This window comes from Lycorma delicatula, chromosome 8 (genome assembly GCF_047948215.1).
Source record: "Lycorma delicatula isolate Av1 chromosome 8, ASM4794821v1, whole genome shotgun sequence".
NCBI lineage: Eukaryota > Metazoa > Arthropoda > Insecta > Hemiptera > Fulgoridae > Lycorma > Lycorma delicatula.
The window spans coordinates 32,627,471-32,644,953 of NC_134462.1; the positions used below are offsets into that span (position 1 = coordinate 32,627,471).

A 17,483-nucleotide genomic window follows, 5' to 3' on the forward strand; every position below is an offset into this window, starting at 1 on the left:
TCTGTGAATGTATTATTTGTTATTTTGAATGATAATGAGGTGATAGATGAAATGATTTGTAAAAATTACTTTTTAGATTATAATTGTATCTTCTTGTTTACCGATCTGTCTTAATTCATATATTAAAATTGGGATACGGTTTAAACATTAGAGAGATTGTTACAAACCCACCTTGGTCTTGGTTGGTCTTGTGGTGAACTCATCGCAAATCAGCTGATTTTGAAGTAATAAGCTCTCATTTAGAGCTTTTCAACAATATAACATAAGTGATACTTATTTTCATTGGTTCCAGGTTTATAGCCAAATGAATTTTAATTAATGAAATATTTGGATCGTACAAGAGGAAGGCACATGGTTCAAATCCGACCTCCTATACATAAATTTTTTTAACTTTTTTTTTTAATTATTAATTTATTAATAAAATTAACTTAATTCAATAACAATAAAAAAAATTAAAAAACAGAAGTTATTAGTGAAATAAAATTTTATACTTATCATTTTAATTCAAAATTTTTTACAGAGGTTAGTAATTATTAATAAATGAATATATTTAAATTTAAAAAAAAGATATGTATATGAAATTGACAATATGTATATGAACTATTTAAACAACGTGAAACAAAGTTATATAAATGAATATAAAATGCTGGATACAGACACCATAAAAAAATGTGATGTCCATCACAATGCAGTTGTGTAACTGTCCACTTTATTAAAGAATTGGAGAATCATATCTCACTTTCAAATGAAATAAGTTTAAATGAAATGCAGCAAAAAATGTATATGTGTAATTTAACAGGCGTACAAGGAAGTCATGTAATGTCCACATCAGATTTTTTATTTTTATTCATGAGTGTTATTCACATGCAATAGTAATTACTAAAAACAAGGCGGGCCTAAGGCCCGCCATGAAAATGTTACATGGTTTATGTTTCATTATACATGATTTTGTTAAATGTTTTTGCTAATTGTAACTAAATAATGTTCATGAATTTAGTGTATTAACAACAAAAACTTTACCAATGAAATCTCCAAAATCCTGAACATTTTTAGCTGTTTTTTGAATTGTGATTTTTCTAACCCCAATTTTTTCCTTTTTTATCACCAAAATACAAATATAATTTTATATAAATCATCAGGAAGTATAAATTGTTTGAATGTATGAATTGTTCATGTGCTGTGCATAGCCGCCCAGTGCACCACCGTTGGTCCACTCTACGCCAATAGCAGCTAAAATAAAAATGTGAGCACGTACAACAAACAAAACCACACATCATCCTTTTTTTATGGAGAGTGATATGAAAATTTTATAATTTTTAAAGGTTTACAAAAGTTACAAGTCATGTGACTTAAAATATACCACATAAATTACAAGTCATATATGTGATATTACAAGGCTGATTTGCTTAATTATAGGTGTTTATTATTCATTTTTGATTAAAAAAAAAGAATAGGAAAAGACTTTTTAAAAATTACTTTTCTTTTTTTATCTCTGTAATTATTTTTAAAATAAAGATTAGCATATGAAAAACTGTTGTCATGGATCACTTGGCCATATTATTTATTTGTTCTAGATAAATACAATCATAGGAATAACAACGAAAATGGATTTTGTTAATAAAATAGCTACAATCTTTTCTTTTTTTTTTTAAGTATTTTGCAGTGGGCCTTCTTTTTTGTCTTGGTTATTGTGGGATTGGTGGTGAAATTTTACATGATGTTCATGAAAATATAGAATGAATGATTGTACAGGGATTTTTAAAAGATTACGCAAGGGAATAATGAAGAATTTTATTGTTAACTTTTGAATCAACCATTTGTCACATGTATGATCCCATTACTCTTAATATCTTGGGGCTTTCTGAGGTATTGCAAAAAATTGTTTTTGAATTTTATGGTCTTTGTAGGTGGAATACCTGCAGATTATTTGATCACAATAAAATACAATATTTTAATAAAAATAATCATATAAAATATTTAAGACCAGCGAAAATCCGTGTGTAAATTACATATCAATTCTTTTCATTTTATTATTGTTATTATTGTTATTACTAGCTAATGGCCTATGGTTATTTACATCTTCAGCATCATCCACATCATCAAACAATTCATATGAATCTGATTTATCTTAAATTCAGAATCATCATCAGTATGATTATCATCTCATCCTCTGAATCTGAATAAAAAATTATTGGTTGATTCAAATTTTCAATGGAAAATTTTTATATCTGTACTATTCTTAAAAAAAATTACTTCCCAAGACACAATCTTTGCAAGAATAGAATAAGAATTGGATAAATTGGTTTTGTTGTTATTGCAATGTAAATAATTTACAATTTTGAACAAAAATAATCTTCACTAGAATATAATTTAACAAAGAAATACACTAATAAATGTTATTTTTAATTAAAAAAAAATACTAGCCTAATAAACATAACAAGAAATGATTTTATATATCACTATATGAAAAGCAGACAGTTCCATCTTCAGTTCTAAAACTTTTACAGGAGAATTTTTTAAAATCTCTAACTTTCCCTGGTATTAATGAACTAAAGTAAGCATTTTGGATATTAGGTATAATGAAAATACAAACCTTTTGCTTTGAGAAAATGCTTATTTTACTTTTAAATTGGTACCTTTTATAATGGAAACCACCTTTTATAATGGTAACCACCTTTTACAATGGTATTAAACAAAAATTGTTCTTGGGTAGAACATTCTGTCTCTAAACATTTCTGAAAATGTTGGTTACAGAAGGTTGTTGTGTAAACAAAATTTGGTTGTAATAATCCACATCGATTGATGTCTTAACATCAAAATCTTAACATTGATTTTATGTCTTGGATTTTTTTATTTTCTTGAACTAGCACCGAAGTGGTAACGAGTTCGTGAACTTGAGTTAGGCAGTGTTGGTGATGGCTGAGGTTTGATTTTTTCTTTTATCTTTCTGGTCGTTGATTTTCTAAACAAATCAACATTTGCCCAACCTTCTGCTCTATAACTTACTTTAAAGCCGATAGATAAGAGGTCGTTGATTCTTGATATTTTCAGCTGACAAACTTGGGTGTAAGGGCAATCCTTATGGTTCAAATTTTTTGATGGAGTTTGAAAATTGTAAAAATCTGTAGAGTGCAATTCAATTACTGTGTAGGGAGATTTTCTATTCGCATTTCAAATCTTTATGGGTAAAGATACTGGCGATCAAACTTTGGACAACTTTAAGCTATTTTTAATGTTAGAATGAATGTTATTTACTTCCTGAATATAGGGATCTGGCATCGTAAACTTCATAGTTATAGTTTTAATATGGCTGTTATGTGACAAAAATATAGCTAAGCCTTAAGAAATAGTTGAGTTCCTGTTTTGAGGAACACAACTGTCGCTCCATAAAATATAGTATGTAATTTCAGGGTGTGCTGAGCTTATGGTCGACAATATTTTGACAGCTACACTTACATTGTCATTTCCTGAATATCCACAAAAATCTTCATGCCAAACAGCACAGAAACCTTTTTTATCTCTAGAACAATGTGCAGTCGTATTGTACACATTTTTCTTCCTCTTGTAGAAAAAACGACTGACATTAGCACGAGGAAGGGCAATTACATTTTCTAAGTCAAAGCAAATAACCATTTCATTGCTATTTTGATCCTTTTGTCTCTCCTCTTGCATGAATATTTTTTCGACAAGTGATTCTCATCCTTCAAAATAAGTTCATCATATACTCTGTTTTCCTTCTTAGCCATTTTATATTCTTTATATAAATCGCAGCAATTTTATTAGGAGCTAAGAAATTCAAATTATATTTAGTATTAAAAATTGAGTATTAAAATTGTATACTGAAATTTTTACAGGTTCAAGATTGTTTAGTTTACACAATTCTACATACAAATCTAACATTTTGTTAACATTTAACTCTGGATCAAGGTATTATGTTTTTTGTTTTGGCTCTACAATAATGAGATTCAACTTTGGCAAAGGACTTGGTATGTTGTCTTAACAAAATTCTTTGTTGTACCAAATATTATGTCTCTTGTCTTCTTACCTCTTTCATCACTTTTAGGAATTCACTTGTTTTATCTTTGTTAAAGTGAACATTATAAATGGTGTTTTGACTAACTGAAAGAAAGGGTTTCTAAAAGAAATGTGTCTTACAAACTCTAATTTTTTCTTCTTTCAAATTGAAAAAATAGAAAAATTGTTCTTCTTTTTGGGGTTTTCTTTAGATTTTACTCTTAAGAATGTTGTACATATATTTTTTAAAATATAATTTTTTTTCATTTTCAGAAATCATGTAAAACTCATTAAATATCCCCTAATATCTTTGCTGATTTTTTTAAAACACGTGAAATTACACCCACAATTTCCATGTTTTAATTTTTTTTCTGTTACGATCTTACCTGAAGTATTTATACACTCTTTACCACTTATTCAACTTTCTTTTCAAATATTTTTCTTTCATTTTTTGAGGTTTTTTCTAGGTTTTCTCTTCTTCCTTTATAGGTGTTATTTGCTCAGAATACATTAGTATTCTGCAATTTAGATTCGCTGTAGGGGATCAAACTACAGACTTGTGATCTTGGAGTTTGATTATGATCAGTGCTATTAGTTGACGAATTAAGACTTATCACATTAAAAGATAGTGAAGTAGTAGTAACTTCTTGAAATGTGCCATCTAGAACTTGAACTGTCATCTTCAAACAATCATCTGTTTAATGCTGCCACTTTTCCAACATTTAACTTCTGTTTTTTGGTTGATGGAATGAATATGTTCTTCACTGCTACTATTATAATTTGAAAAACTGTATTCGAAAAGATCACTATCTAACTATGATTGAATTAATTTTTCACTTATTGTAATACAATTTACTTGTGACGCATACATATGTATTACTCAAATATAACCTCAAAACTGTTCTGATAACAACAGCAATTGTGAACTAACTACTGAGTATGTACACAGAACTGTCTGGTTCTCACTTATTGCCAACCTTTGCAGATAAAACTAAATTTCCCTTATAATATTTTCCAAAGGGTTGTATAATAAATCAAACTAGTTAAAAATACATGTAAATCTTTACATAATTCAGTTTAAGTAATTAAATAAAAATTCACAGACTTGCAGATAGAACCTTCTGGTTCTCATGTTGCAATATGACAAACAGTGGCTTTAATATCATCCTGAATTTAGACATATATTTCAATTTTATTTGATATATTTAAAAATATCCAGTGGAATATGGCAAAACAAAAATTGTGAATCATTCTGAATGAGTTGCAGATTAATCCTATAAACTGTTATAATGAATGTTGCTTAAAATTTATTATTTAACTAAATGTGATGGTCTGTATTGTATCATGGACTTACAAATCAGCTTATTAACCTAAGCCTTTAAAAAAAAAAATCATGCTGTGGTATTGTTTGGTCAGAATATATTTGTAACATTTACACAATGTTGGTTTATTTATTTTTTTAACAGGATTAAAAAAAGGTGCTTGATCTTTTAAAATTATTGAGAATCTGTAAAAGTATAGCAATTATTTTCATAATATAGTCTCGGTTATGAAATATATTAGAAATGAACATATGCTTACTTGAAAGCAGATAAACTTCCAGATCTTTTGTGATGTGTGGAAATTTAGTAAAATAAAATGTTTGAAATTGTGAAGATTAATTTTTGTAATCGGAAAGATATTGAAGACAATGGTTCTAATTTAATTTAAACTAGGCTTTTTTAACCTTCTAAAAATACAATTTGCCATTTTGATTGCGCAACTGGAAATACACAACTATATTTTGTTGTATTCTATAAGTATTTATTTATGTAGTTTAGTTTCATATACAGCAGGTAATATTTATTCTCTCTGGTTGATAATTTGTGCCAAAATGACGTAAAGGCTAATTGTAACGTTGTAGGTAAATATAAAGAAACATATTTCTAAAAAGTTTCCATACTGTTAATGTTTCTGAATGTACTGTTACAATTACTTTGCTTGTTAGGTTATGAATATTGTGGTAAGTGAACTAACTGGAATTTTTGTTTTCTTTCATTTTTTAAAGTATTTTTAATAAAATAATGAAAAAAAATTTGACATTGTATATTCTTTTTTTGTGGGTGTCTTTTTATTATTCCTTTATTTTACCATTTCTAAAAAGTGTTATTGATCTCTTATGAGTCATTTATTCTGTTATTCTTTGTATATGTAATTATATGTATTTTTTATCATAGGTGTGATAATGGATGAATTTGACAGCGAGTTGTACATTTATTGAAAAACTATGATGTAGATTTTTTTGTTTTTTTCATGTGGATGATAACTTGGATTTATCTCAAAATTTTAATATTAATTTTATTTGAATTTTTAATGTAATTAAGTTATCACTCATTTTATAAAGTAATGTTTTCACCTATTTGTAAATTCTATGAGAACTGGTATTTATTATTTTAATATGTTTTTTTTTTAATTATGTATTTATATATATTTAATCTATTACACATTCTATGAATCAGCAACATTATTGTTAAAATAAATTGCATTTTATTTTTACAATTGTTTAATACTATTTGTACAAAGCATTAAATATAGAAAAAATATGAATTTTGTATCATTTTATAAAACCTTATGGTTGGTATATTATTTTTTTACTTTCTCATTTTACATTTATCTTTGTGTTCTGTAGTCAGTTATCCAAAAAACTGTTTTCTAGTAAGTGTTAATGAACTTTTGCCTACCTTTTTCATTGGGCATTAGACTTTTGGAAATGAATTGTTTAGATATTATAGGATGTGTGGTGTCCCTCCATTGTTATTGCTTATTAAATATTATGTTTTTTTGACATCTTATATTAAGGCAATCTTATGATTAGACTATTTAATTAATTTATTAAACTTTTAGACTAATAGATTATGCTGTTAGTTTAATTTTATGAGTAGACTATTTACAAGGGTTGTTTGGAAAGTTCTTAGCCTGACAGAGAAAACAGGGATTTTTCAGAGATTTTAAAATTATTTTTCAGCATAGCTATCTTGTAATTCTGATACATTTAATCCAATGACTTTCCAACTTTTTAATACCCTCAGTATAATGTGATTTGTCCAACTTTTCAAAATAAGCAGATGTTTCAGCTTTGATATTTCTCATCATATGAAGTAAATCTTTGTCCAGTGAGCCATTTCTTTTGGTTTGGGGTGAGGTAAAATTTGGTGAATAGGTGCATGTGTGGAAGTATTTCAAAGCATAGGTCATGAAATTTTGCATTACTAACGTGTCTGCAGGTGTATTATCATGGGTGACAGCACTTTCTTTTTGGTCAGATGAGGACATTTAGCCTTCTGTTGATCCAGTAGTAATGCTAATACTCCCCGCTGAAGGTCCTGCGTTTTTCCAGGTAGTCTGTAAGCACCACACTAAGACAATCCCTAAAATCTATAGCCATGACTTGTCCTGAAAATGGAATGATTCTTGCTTTCTTTGATGGCCTTTCTCTGTTCCTGCCCATTGTTTGGTCTCTGGCATGTAATTGTGAATCAAAGTTTTGTCTACTATTAAAAAACATTAAAGAAACAGCAGAATCTCATAGGTGACGATAGATGGACAGTGCTCATCCTAAATTTTAGCGAGTTGATATGCCGGAATACAGGCAATGCCCATTTTGGTATGGAAAGATGTATTTCTTAATTTTACCAACAGATTTTGTTTTATGAATTGATTTAATGTATTCGTTATTCTTTTGAGTATGCAGAGAAATGTTTTCCCTTGTGTACAATACTTTTATAACCTAATCTTTTACAATTCTGAGTTTAAGTGCACAATGTTTAATTCGGCAGCTTACTGTTCTGCTTGCATTTACCCGGCAAACGATGATTTTGATGTGCTTGTAGATAATTATTTTTTGAATGAATCTGATAATGATAGTGTTGTAATTAGTGAATGTTCTGGTAATGAAGGTAGTAGTGACAGTGGCAGTGAAATAAACAAAGATTCTTCTTACTGAAACAAATCCAGTTAGGAGTGGAAACACAAAAAAATAATATTTGTGAAATTCCATTTACTGGTATTGTTGGAATTAATCCTACAGTAATGCATCATCGTATTAATATAAGTAAAGAATTAGATGTAGTCGATCAATTTTTAGATGAAACTTTTTGGCACCAAGTTGTTTTGGAATCAAACACACTAGGCTAAATAACAATAAATGGACGAATGTAGCTCCTGATTAACTAAAAGCTTTTTCTCTCTTATTATTCTTATGTCACAGTATAAAAAATCAAAATTAAATAATTATTGGACAACCCACAAAATAAATCATTGCCCAATTTTTTTTTGAAACAATGGTCTGAAGCAGATTCATGCTTATTTCTAAAAATCTTCATTTCTCTTCCTTCAATGATATGACAGGTAAATGCAATAAAGTAAGGAAGGTCTATTATTGACTATTTAGTAGATAAAATTAAAAAATTGTATACATTGAGAAAAATATATGTATTGATGAAAGCCAATTGCTTTTCATGGGAGGCTTTCTTATATTCAGTTCAATCCTTCCAAACGGCCCTGTTTTGGCATAAAGTTCTAACTGAAAAGTGTGTGATGCAAAAATGGGCATTGTTATAATTTTGAAGTACATGTAGGTAAAGACCAGAACCTACTGTAAGGAATCTTTTTAGTGTTAGTGAATCAATAGTTTTGCAATTGTGTAATGATTTATTCAATGAAGGTTGGGTTCTGTGCATGGACAATTTGTATTCTTCCCTTAATCTTTTTGTTGAACTTCTAGGATATGGTATATTTGCTGTTGGCACTGCAAAGAAAAATAGGGAAGATTTATACAAGGAAATGTTGAAGACAGATTGAAAAAATCTGGTGTACACCACAGGACTTCCTTGTACACCTATTAAATTACATTACACATTTTTTTAAAATGAAAAGTCATAAAATTTAATTTCATTAATAACTTGTGATATTTTTTTATTATTGTTATTGAATTATTATTTATCGTAAATTTTTTTTACTATCAGAAGTTAATAATTATTAACAAATTAATGTATTTAAATTTAAAAAAAAGAAAAAATTTAAAAAAAGGAGAAGAAGTCTGATTTGAACCGATGTGCCTTCCGCTTATAAAATCCAAACATTTCATTAATTAAAATTTCATTTGGCTATAATTCTGGAACCAATAAAACTAAATACCACTTATGATATATTGTTGAAAAGCTCTCAATGAGTGCTTATTACTGCAGTTAAGAAAAAGTCCAAAATCAAAATTTTGTTGAATTTTTGGTTTTTTGGGACACTTCTGGTTCAGTTGTCAGGGGAGGTACACAACTAGATCTTACAACAGTCCTAAATCCAAAATTTCAACATCCTACGGCTAATCGTTTTTGAGTTCTGCAAGATATGTACTTACAGATGTCACGCCGAAACTAGTCAAAATGGATTCAGGAATGGTCAAAATGAATATTTTTATTGAAATCTGAAAGCTGAAATTTTTCGCGATCACAATACTATCTTAACTTGTACAAGGATGTAAAAAAAAGAAATCACATTTTCAACTTGCAATAATTTGTTGTGTGTCTTATGGTAAGACAAAATATGTAGTAATGCTTTCTTCTCTCCATGATTGTCCAGATTTTGTGGAAGTGGTTCCACAAGGGAAAAGTGAAAACCAAGCCCCAAGGTAGTGTTAAAACCAAATGTTGTAACTAATTACAACCAATTTATGTGAGGTGTAAACAGGCAAGACCAGAGACTCTGTGCTTACTCTGTTATGTGGCGCTATGCAGAGATACAAAAAATTGTTTTTTTATTTATTCAATCCTTGTGTATACAATGCCAGTGTTATTCATAATCTAGCTACTGATAAAAAGCAAAACTTCACTGATTTTTGCCTAAATGTTGTGGCACAGCTTTTAGAAACTGTAATACTCTCTGAACGCAATCATGGGGTTGGAAGACTGTTTACATCAGGTGACAACTCATTACGCTTACAGGCCAAATAATAGGGTCATTTCATTGAAAAAATCCAAGCTACAACAAGACAGAGGACATCTAGAAAATTTAGAGTTTGTGAAGCCCACAATAAACACTCAGAAACAGTGTGTCAGTGTAAAACATGTTTTGTACTGTTACATTTAGACAATTGTTTCAAAAAGTACCACACTGAATTAAATGATGAAATCTTTCTAAAAAAGACATAAATTTTAGGATTAAAAATGTCATTTAGTATGATGTTTTATCAATTAGAAAAGATAAGTAAAGCATTTTATTTATATTTCCATTCCATTATTCTAGTAATATACATAGTATTAAGAGAATAGTTGTAAAGTGTAAAATACTCAGTCCCAAGAGCTAACAAAAAAAAATCTAAAAATTCAGTCACTAGTGGGTAAAATAGGTGTAAAATTTTTCTAAAAACCTTTAGTCAAATTGTTTATGGTTGACTGTTAACAAATGTGAGATGTTTGCAAAGATGTTTGTTTGAGATGTTTGCAAAGATGTGAGATGTTTGTTAACAAATGTTCAGCAAGCTTGCATACCTTCATTTGGCGATCATTTCATATGGCAATGGAATTTTATGATAATTTTCAGTCATCCTAGTTTTTGGACAAGCATGCGTTATTTGATGTACAACCATGTTTAAATTCAGCTACTTAATTTTTTACATTGAAAATGTAGGGGAAAATTCCTTAAAGTGGAATCTAATTCTTTTTGTGTTTGTCGTGTTAATCCTTTTAAAATAAAATGTCTCATAACATCTTGAACTTCAATTTTATCCATTTTTCAGAAAATATAAAAACTTGTTTGTCTTACTTTATTGCCACAAGCAAGCATCTAAACACATGTGTTTGTAACTTTGCATTAAGCAATCTAAAGGATTATATTTTATAAATATCAGTCGTTTGGTCATACTTGCATCATCTCTGTCAGGCTGAGAATTTTCTGAACGATTCTAGTATATCAATTTCTGGTTGAATTGAATTGATGCTCACTTTCTTTAGTAAACTTTGTAACAGATGCTTAGAATTCTTGGAAAAGGCTATTCTGTTTTTGGGATTGATTGGTTTGGTTTTTCATGTAACTACACCTACAAACATTATGATTTTAGCACTTTACATAAGTGCATTGTAGTTTAGTAAATCAGTCTAGAATGTTTTTTATTATTTTAATTTAGATTAAAAAAAAATAGATTAAATTAAAAAATATCCTGGATGCGGTAATAAGCATGCCTGTCGTCCAGGACTCCTTTATGCAGACCTACTTTTCTGGGGAACCAGTAGATCCATCTCTTCACTCAAGGTCATTAAATGAGGCACTGATAAAACTAGGACAGTGGGCGAGGCAAAACGCAATGACAGTGAATGCATTAAAAACCACCTTTCATCTTTTCTCCTTATCAGCAAAAATAACCCAGATCCACCTCTAGTACAATGGAATAGCGCTGGAGGAAAGCAATTCTACACACCTGTATTTCTGAGTTATTATCATTAAAGTAAACATTAAACCTAGAATAAATCCCAGTTGTCAAAGTCACAAAATACTGTTTACTGAAGGTTACTGAATAAAATTTCACAGATTGTCTCTCTGTTTAGTTTATGTAACTTTGAGTTTGATGCATGAAAGATAAATTTTATAAAAATAAAAATTATGGTCACTAGAGTAATAATTTATTTCTAAACAGAGGAAGAGTAATTACAGTGATTGAAATGTTACTATAATAAAGTGTACAGAGCATGAAAAATACAGCTGCTACAAAATAGTATGTTCACTGGTGTATTCATGAACATTAGATAACATGAAAAGCACAGCTGTACAGTAATTGAAATATACATATATACAGTTATTGAAATTTACACATATTATTTATTTTATTTTACTAATGTGTACATTGCAATCTGTTCTAGTGAACAATAAGTAACCACCCCGATTGACCCAATGTAATTAGGATGGTATGTATGGCATGTAAATGAGGTTAATCCTCTACATACTCTAGTTGACCATTCTTGAAATGTGGTTAATTGAATCCCAGCCACCAAAGTACTTTGGTATCCACTGACTACTATTCAAATGCATATGAAAGCCACTAACCTTTACTAGAATTTGAACCTCAGAATCTACAACTTCAAAAATCAGCTGTTAAACAACTGACCAACTGTAATACTATTACAGTTGTCCAGCAGTTAACTCGGTTAACCACTAGACCAGCCCAGTAGGCTTGAAAGTAATATACATATAAAATGATTGAAGTGTAACAGTAATAAACTGTTCAGAATATTAGAAAACATGAAAAATAAAGCTGCTACAAAACATTAGTACTACTGATTCTAGTTGTATCACAACAATCGGACAGTGGCATGCTGGTGGTGATTGGACACATCAATTAGCCAGTGAAACAAATCGGAATTTTAACTAACTTTTTTGCAGTTTCAACACTTTTTCATTATCTCTTTGTCTTACATCTGTTTAATGTTCACCTGAGGGGAGGGAGGTTACCCACAGGTAACCTCCTGTGGATAGCCTCACAGGCTACACGGGGTCGAAATACCCATTTTGACCCCTAAGGTTCGATTTTGTCCATTAACGAACTCGACTGAGATTTTTGGTTGTTGTACTTTATATATCAATTTGAAAGTGATTGGCGGAAAATTACAGTAGTTATCATGTCCACAAGAAAGTGAAATATATATAAATGATGTATTTATAAACTTTTTGTCTGATGGTGGTTTTGGGGATCTTGGGGATGTGAAATGCAAAAATATGTCAAAATTTTCTGGAAGTTGAATCATAGTACCCATTACAACAGGTAGCTTTCTTATGAAATCTACCTAAAATAAATTCAAAAAACAATTGGAATTTGTTCTAGATTGTGAATAATTTTTTGTAAATCATAATGCCTCACAGATGAAGAACAGGTGGTGTCTATTAGTCGCTTAATGATATCAAAAGATGAATGAGATAGCAGCAAAAAAATGAGGGGTAAATGAAAAAAACACTGATCACAGTATCTGTGATCAAAACAATATGGACTTGTGATATTTTTACAAGTGTATCAATATAGCTGTTTGCATACTTATGTTTTTTGAAAAATACTCAGAACTCTTGAATATCAGAGGTAACAAGTTTCAAATAGGTCTAACTTGCAAGGGTTAAGACGTTAGAAGGGCTGCTGTTGAGACCATCATTTAATTTTAAAAGGGTTTTGAAAATTAATAAAAGTTGATTTATGGTTTGATGTTGAGAGGAGATACATGACTTGAATATTGCTAATGAAATTTGAATATTTTCATAGTCTATAAAAAATATATACACTCAAAACCAATTTGATACCATTAATATTTGTGATATATGTAAGTATAGATATATTTTTCAAAAATTAATTGTAATTTGTCATTAATAAAATATGAAATTAAAATTTTAATCTGGAATGATAGTTTTTTTAAATAAACACGGTTTATAATTTATTTTTACAAAGGAATTAGTAATTTTGTTCTGTTTAGCTGACAAATTTGTTTTCTTTTTGAAAATTTAAACATGTGACATTCTTTTTACAAAACAGGGGAATTGTTCAAACCAGTTTGCAGATCCACAAAGGAGCCATACTTTGAAGGTACAATAATTTCAAGTGTATATTTTCACAGATTATTCTGGGAATTAAATTTTCTTACCTTGTGCTTTCATCCTTTCATTTAATTTTTTTTAGATTAAATGTTTTATTCATTTTTCAATTATAACCAATTCACAAAAAATATAATGATTATAAAATTGTAATTATTTTGTATCTCCTACGGTAAAAGCAGCTATAAATATGTTTATTATAATAACCAAAAACACTCCAATAATAACGTAATCATCAATACTTAATTCTCCATTGCTGACCTTAGCTAATTCTTTTTTCTGCCTCTTATGCCTGAAGATTAGTGCAATTCCCACACCAATCTGCAACAGATAATTTGCATAAAACATAATTAAAGAAGTTTTTATATAGAAAACACTTTAAATATATATATATATATTTGAAAAATTAGCATTGTAATGGATACACAAATGGTTAAGTTATTTAGCCTAAAATCTATAAGTAATAAAATCCTGTACTTAAGTTAACTACAAAAAAAATTAACATACATTTTTAGAAAGCCAATAAAAGAACAAAAATTAAAATTTTCAAGGATAGCATAAAGCAGTTAGGAACAATTGGTTATTTAGAGACCTTATGAACAGAAGAAAAAATTAACTTCCACCAAAAATAAACAAATAATGAAATCCTAATTGATTAAAGAAATTTGAATAATTTTTCAATTTTGACCCCATCATCCACAAAACTAGTAATTGATTTTAAAATGTTTCTGCAAAATATATAAGTCAAGGAGAATGTGGACTATCTAAAGGACATATTGGGGCTTCACCAGATGACATGAGGAATCTGTGTATCAATGTTATGTAACCCCAAATTTAAGTTTCAATGTATGACTTCTTTTTGGCAACTCTTATACTGAATAATTTCCATATATTTTGTTTGTTGTAGTATCTGCTTGTATAAATAATGTTGTTGCCTTTATCTGTTACAGATCAGATTTGGTAATTCACTATATGTATTAAAATTTTATATTAAAATAAAAATCATTTCCATTCTTATTTTTGTTAATGTATAATTGTGATTTTGTCATTTATCCATACATCCTTCCAGATTTACATAAATTTTGTGCTGATGTAATTATTTTTGGTTATGATCGGGAAAGAATAATTTAGTATTCTGTACTGATGATATTAAAAAAGCCACTATTATCTTAGAGATACTGGGCCAGATAGTAATCTACCCTGATGGGTAGATCGTCTTATATTTCAACAAACCTTTTCTTTAAAGATGACTTCTTTCCCGTTATTGATTCTGTAGGTGTAATCTGAGTTTGTTTGGTCTCAAAGTTGAGAATGCTGGGATTTGAAGAGTCAATGCACTTTGGTATCTGGTAGGGGGCTGCCTGTGAACCTATTTGAGGGTGATTGTTTTCTGACCAATGACTACACAGTAAGCTTAATAATATGCTAGTTGGGTAAAGCTGTGCTTCCTAGTAAAAAACAAGTTAGTTGGAAAGGTACAAAAAGAACAGCTACAGAAACAGGTTTTTACATGCATCTTTGACTATTGGGATTAATTCTTACTTCACATACTTTTATTTTTGAACTATTACTCCTTTAGATATTCCAGGTATTGTAGAACCATATGTGTATATAAGGCTCTATAACGATATGATTTCAAGTGACCTAATATGATACCAGTGAACTCTGAAAGTGAAATAACCCTTCACGGGTATAAAAAAGTATCACACCAGAATTAGTAAAAAAGATCAGAAGTGTTGTGGTTTTCATTTGTAAGGTTATATTGACTTTAATTAAAACTGTAATATCTTATATCTGCATGTCAACCCTACCGAAATTGCAGGTGATATTAGCAATACAAGTAATATCTTCTTTTACTTCATAGGGATTAGCTATATAATAAACATAATTTTTTTCAGAGAAAAAATCGTACTATTGTCAGTTGTATTTCAAATATTTTACAAAGTTATATTCATAAGAAAGACTAGTTTGTTCGTGTGATACTTTACAATAATAATAATAATAATATAATAAAAAAATGTTTGAAATCCTACCTGTATTATTAAACTAAGAACTATGAGTACAATTAAAACAATCATTATTGCTTGATTTCCATTATAATACTGCAGTATTATAAATTTTAACTGATTTGCATTTGCACTAATTAGTGCTGTATCCATCATACCGTGTGCAATTGTTTTTTTCCTTTCATAACGAGACTGGCTTTTCTTTGCTGCTATGATTTCTTCTTGTGTAATTTTTGTTTCATTAAAAGGCAGTTCTTCCATCGATATATTTTCTCGATTATTATCTATTATTGATACCTTTAAATCTCCATATATTTCAGTTTCCTTGTTATCTTTTTCATCAGCTTCAATGACATCACTGTTTGGAGCCGATACAAAACCCGACATTATTGTAATTAGTAAATATTAATCTATTTCTAATTATTAAAAAAAAATAAAAATTTTTTAAAATTGTTAATGTGCTTTAAAAATGTTATAGTTATTAAAATTAGGTAAAAAGAAATATTAACACAACTGTATGTTATTTTGTTTCCTTAGCACTGATTTTATGTATTTACTACAATGAAAATTCTTTGATAGTGATAATAATTTCCTTGAATACCACGGGAATGACAGAGGGAGTCATTATTGTTTAACCACAACTTCCGTTCCGAAGCTTGCACAAAGAACTTTAATTGGGTTATTTTATGTCTAGTAAATAATGCAACCTCAAAGTAAATAAATATGCCTCATATTTTCGAATAAAATGATAGAATGACGTTAGTATTAATACGTAGGTAAAAAGTTTTTTGACGGTAAGATTACATTAAAACCACTGAATATTTCCTGTAGACTTGATTCAATTTTTAATTTAATTAGTGTAATTAATATTTTATCTCATTATAATTATTATTTGTAATAACAAAATTTATTTTAATTATACAATTAAAGACAGGAAGTTGAGGTAGGATTTAATGTGAACAGTCAGACCCAAAATTCACCTTATGAAGTTCTTAGCCTAACTTATGGGTCTTTTGACCATAACATTTTAATGTGGAATTAAAAATCTAACAGAACAGGCCTATTCTTATTAGCTTAAATTTTTAAGTTAAAAAAATACAATATACAATAGGTAGACTATTTACTTTTTCTTAATTAAAAAAAAAGAAAGAACATAATGATGTTTTAATATTTTATTAATATGAAATCAGTAAATCTGTGTGCTTTTATTTTTCACACCATAAGTTATGAGAAAGTGAAATTTCAAGGGAAACTGCCCTATTACATGGGATGTTCTCCTATCGATTATTGATACTTTATGGTCTTCAAAGATGTACATTTGGTTTACAGGTAGTGTAAAACATGAGAAATTGAAATATTAACATGGATAACTATTGAGAGAAGGACCCAAAGTAATGTGTATAACGTTTGAAGTGGAGTGGAGACCACATGTTCAGTCTGTTAATACTGGTGACTAGATACGGAAACCTTTCCCTCCTCTGACCACCTCTACTCCTTAAAATAAGAAAGATTACATCTATCATTATGATATTGGAAATTTTTTAAAGATTATTTGAAAAAATATTGTTTGTCTAAGAACTAGGAACCTTACTGCAAATTTCATTAAAGTCAGATAATGCGTTTCATGTATAAAATGTACAATTGTCAAAAGATCAGGTTGAAGTAATATCTTACTTCATTTGTACAGATATTTTTAATACTCGTGTATTTCATATTTATCGGAATTTGAAGCCAGTTTACTATTTCAAAACAATGAGACCTACTGTTTAAACTGCAGAAATCCTGACTGTACTGACGTTCACTAGATGAAAGATAGAAATGAAATTGTTCAAGATAATTTGCACACAATTTTTGTTACTGCATATC

The 17,483-nt window shown here is 28.9% G+C and overlaps 1 protein-coding gene across 1 annotated transcript; it reads right to left on the reverse strand.

Annotated features, from left to right (window-relative positions):
- Positions 1–13,401: 13,401 nt before the first annotated feature.
- LOC142329315 (ninjurin-B-like) lies at positions 13,402–16,178 on the reverse strand. The gene is made up of 2 exons (XM_075373799.1): positions 15,645–16,178; positions 13,402–13,932 (listed from the first exon to the last, which is right to left on the reverse strand). Exons 1-2 carry the CDS (start codon positions 16,002–16,004, stop codon positions 13,765–13,767), a joined length of 528 nt encoding a protein of 175 aa, XP_075229914.1. The 5' UTR covers positions 16,005–16,178; the 3' UTR covers positions 13,402–13,764.
- Between the last annotated feature and the right edge of the window lie 1,305 nt (positions 16,179–17,483).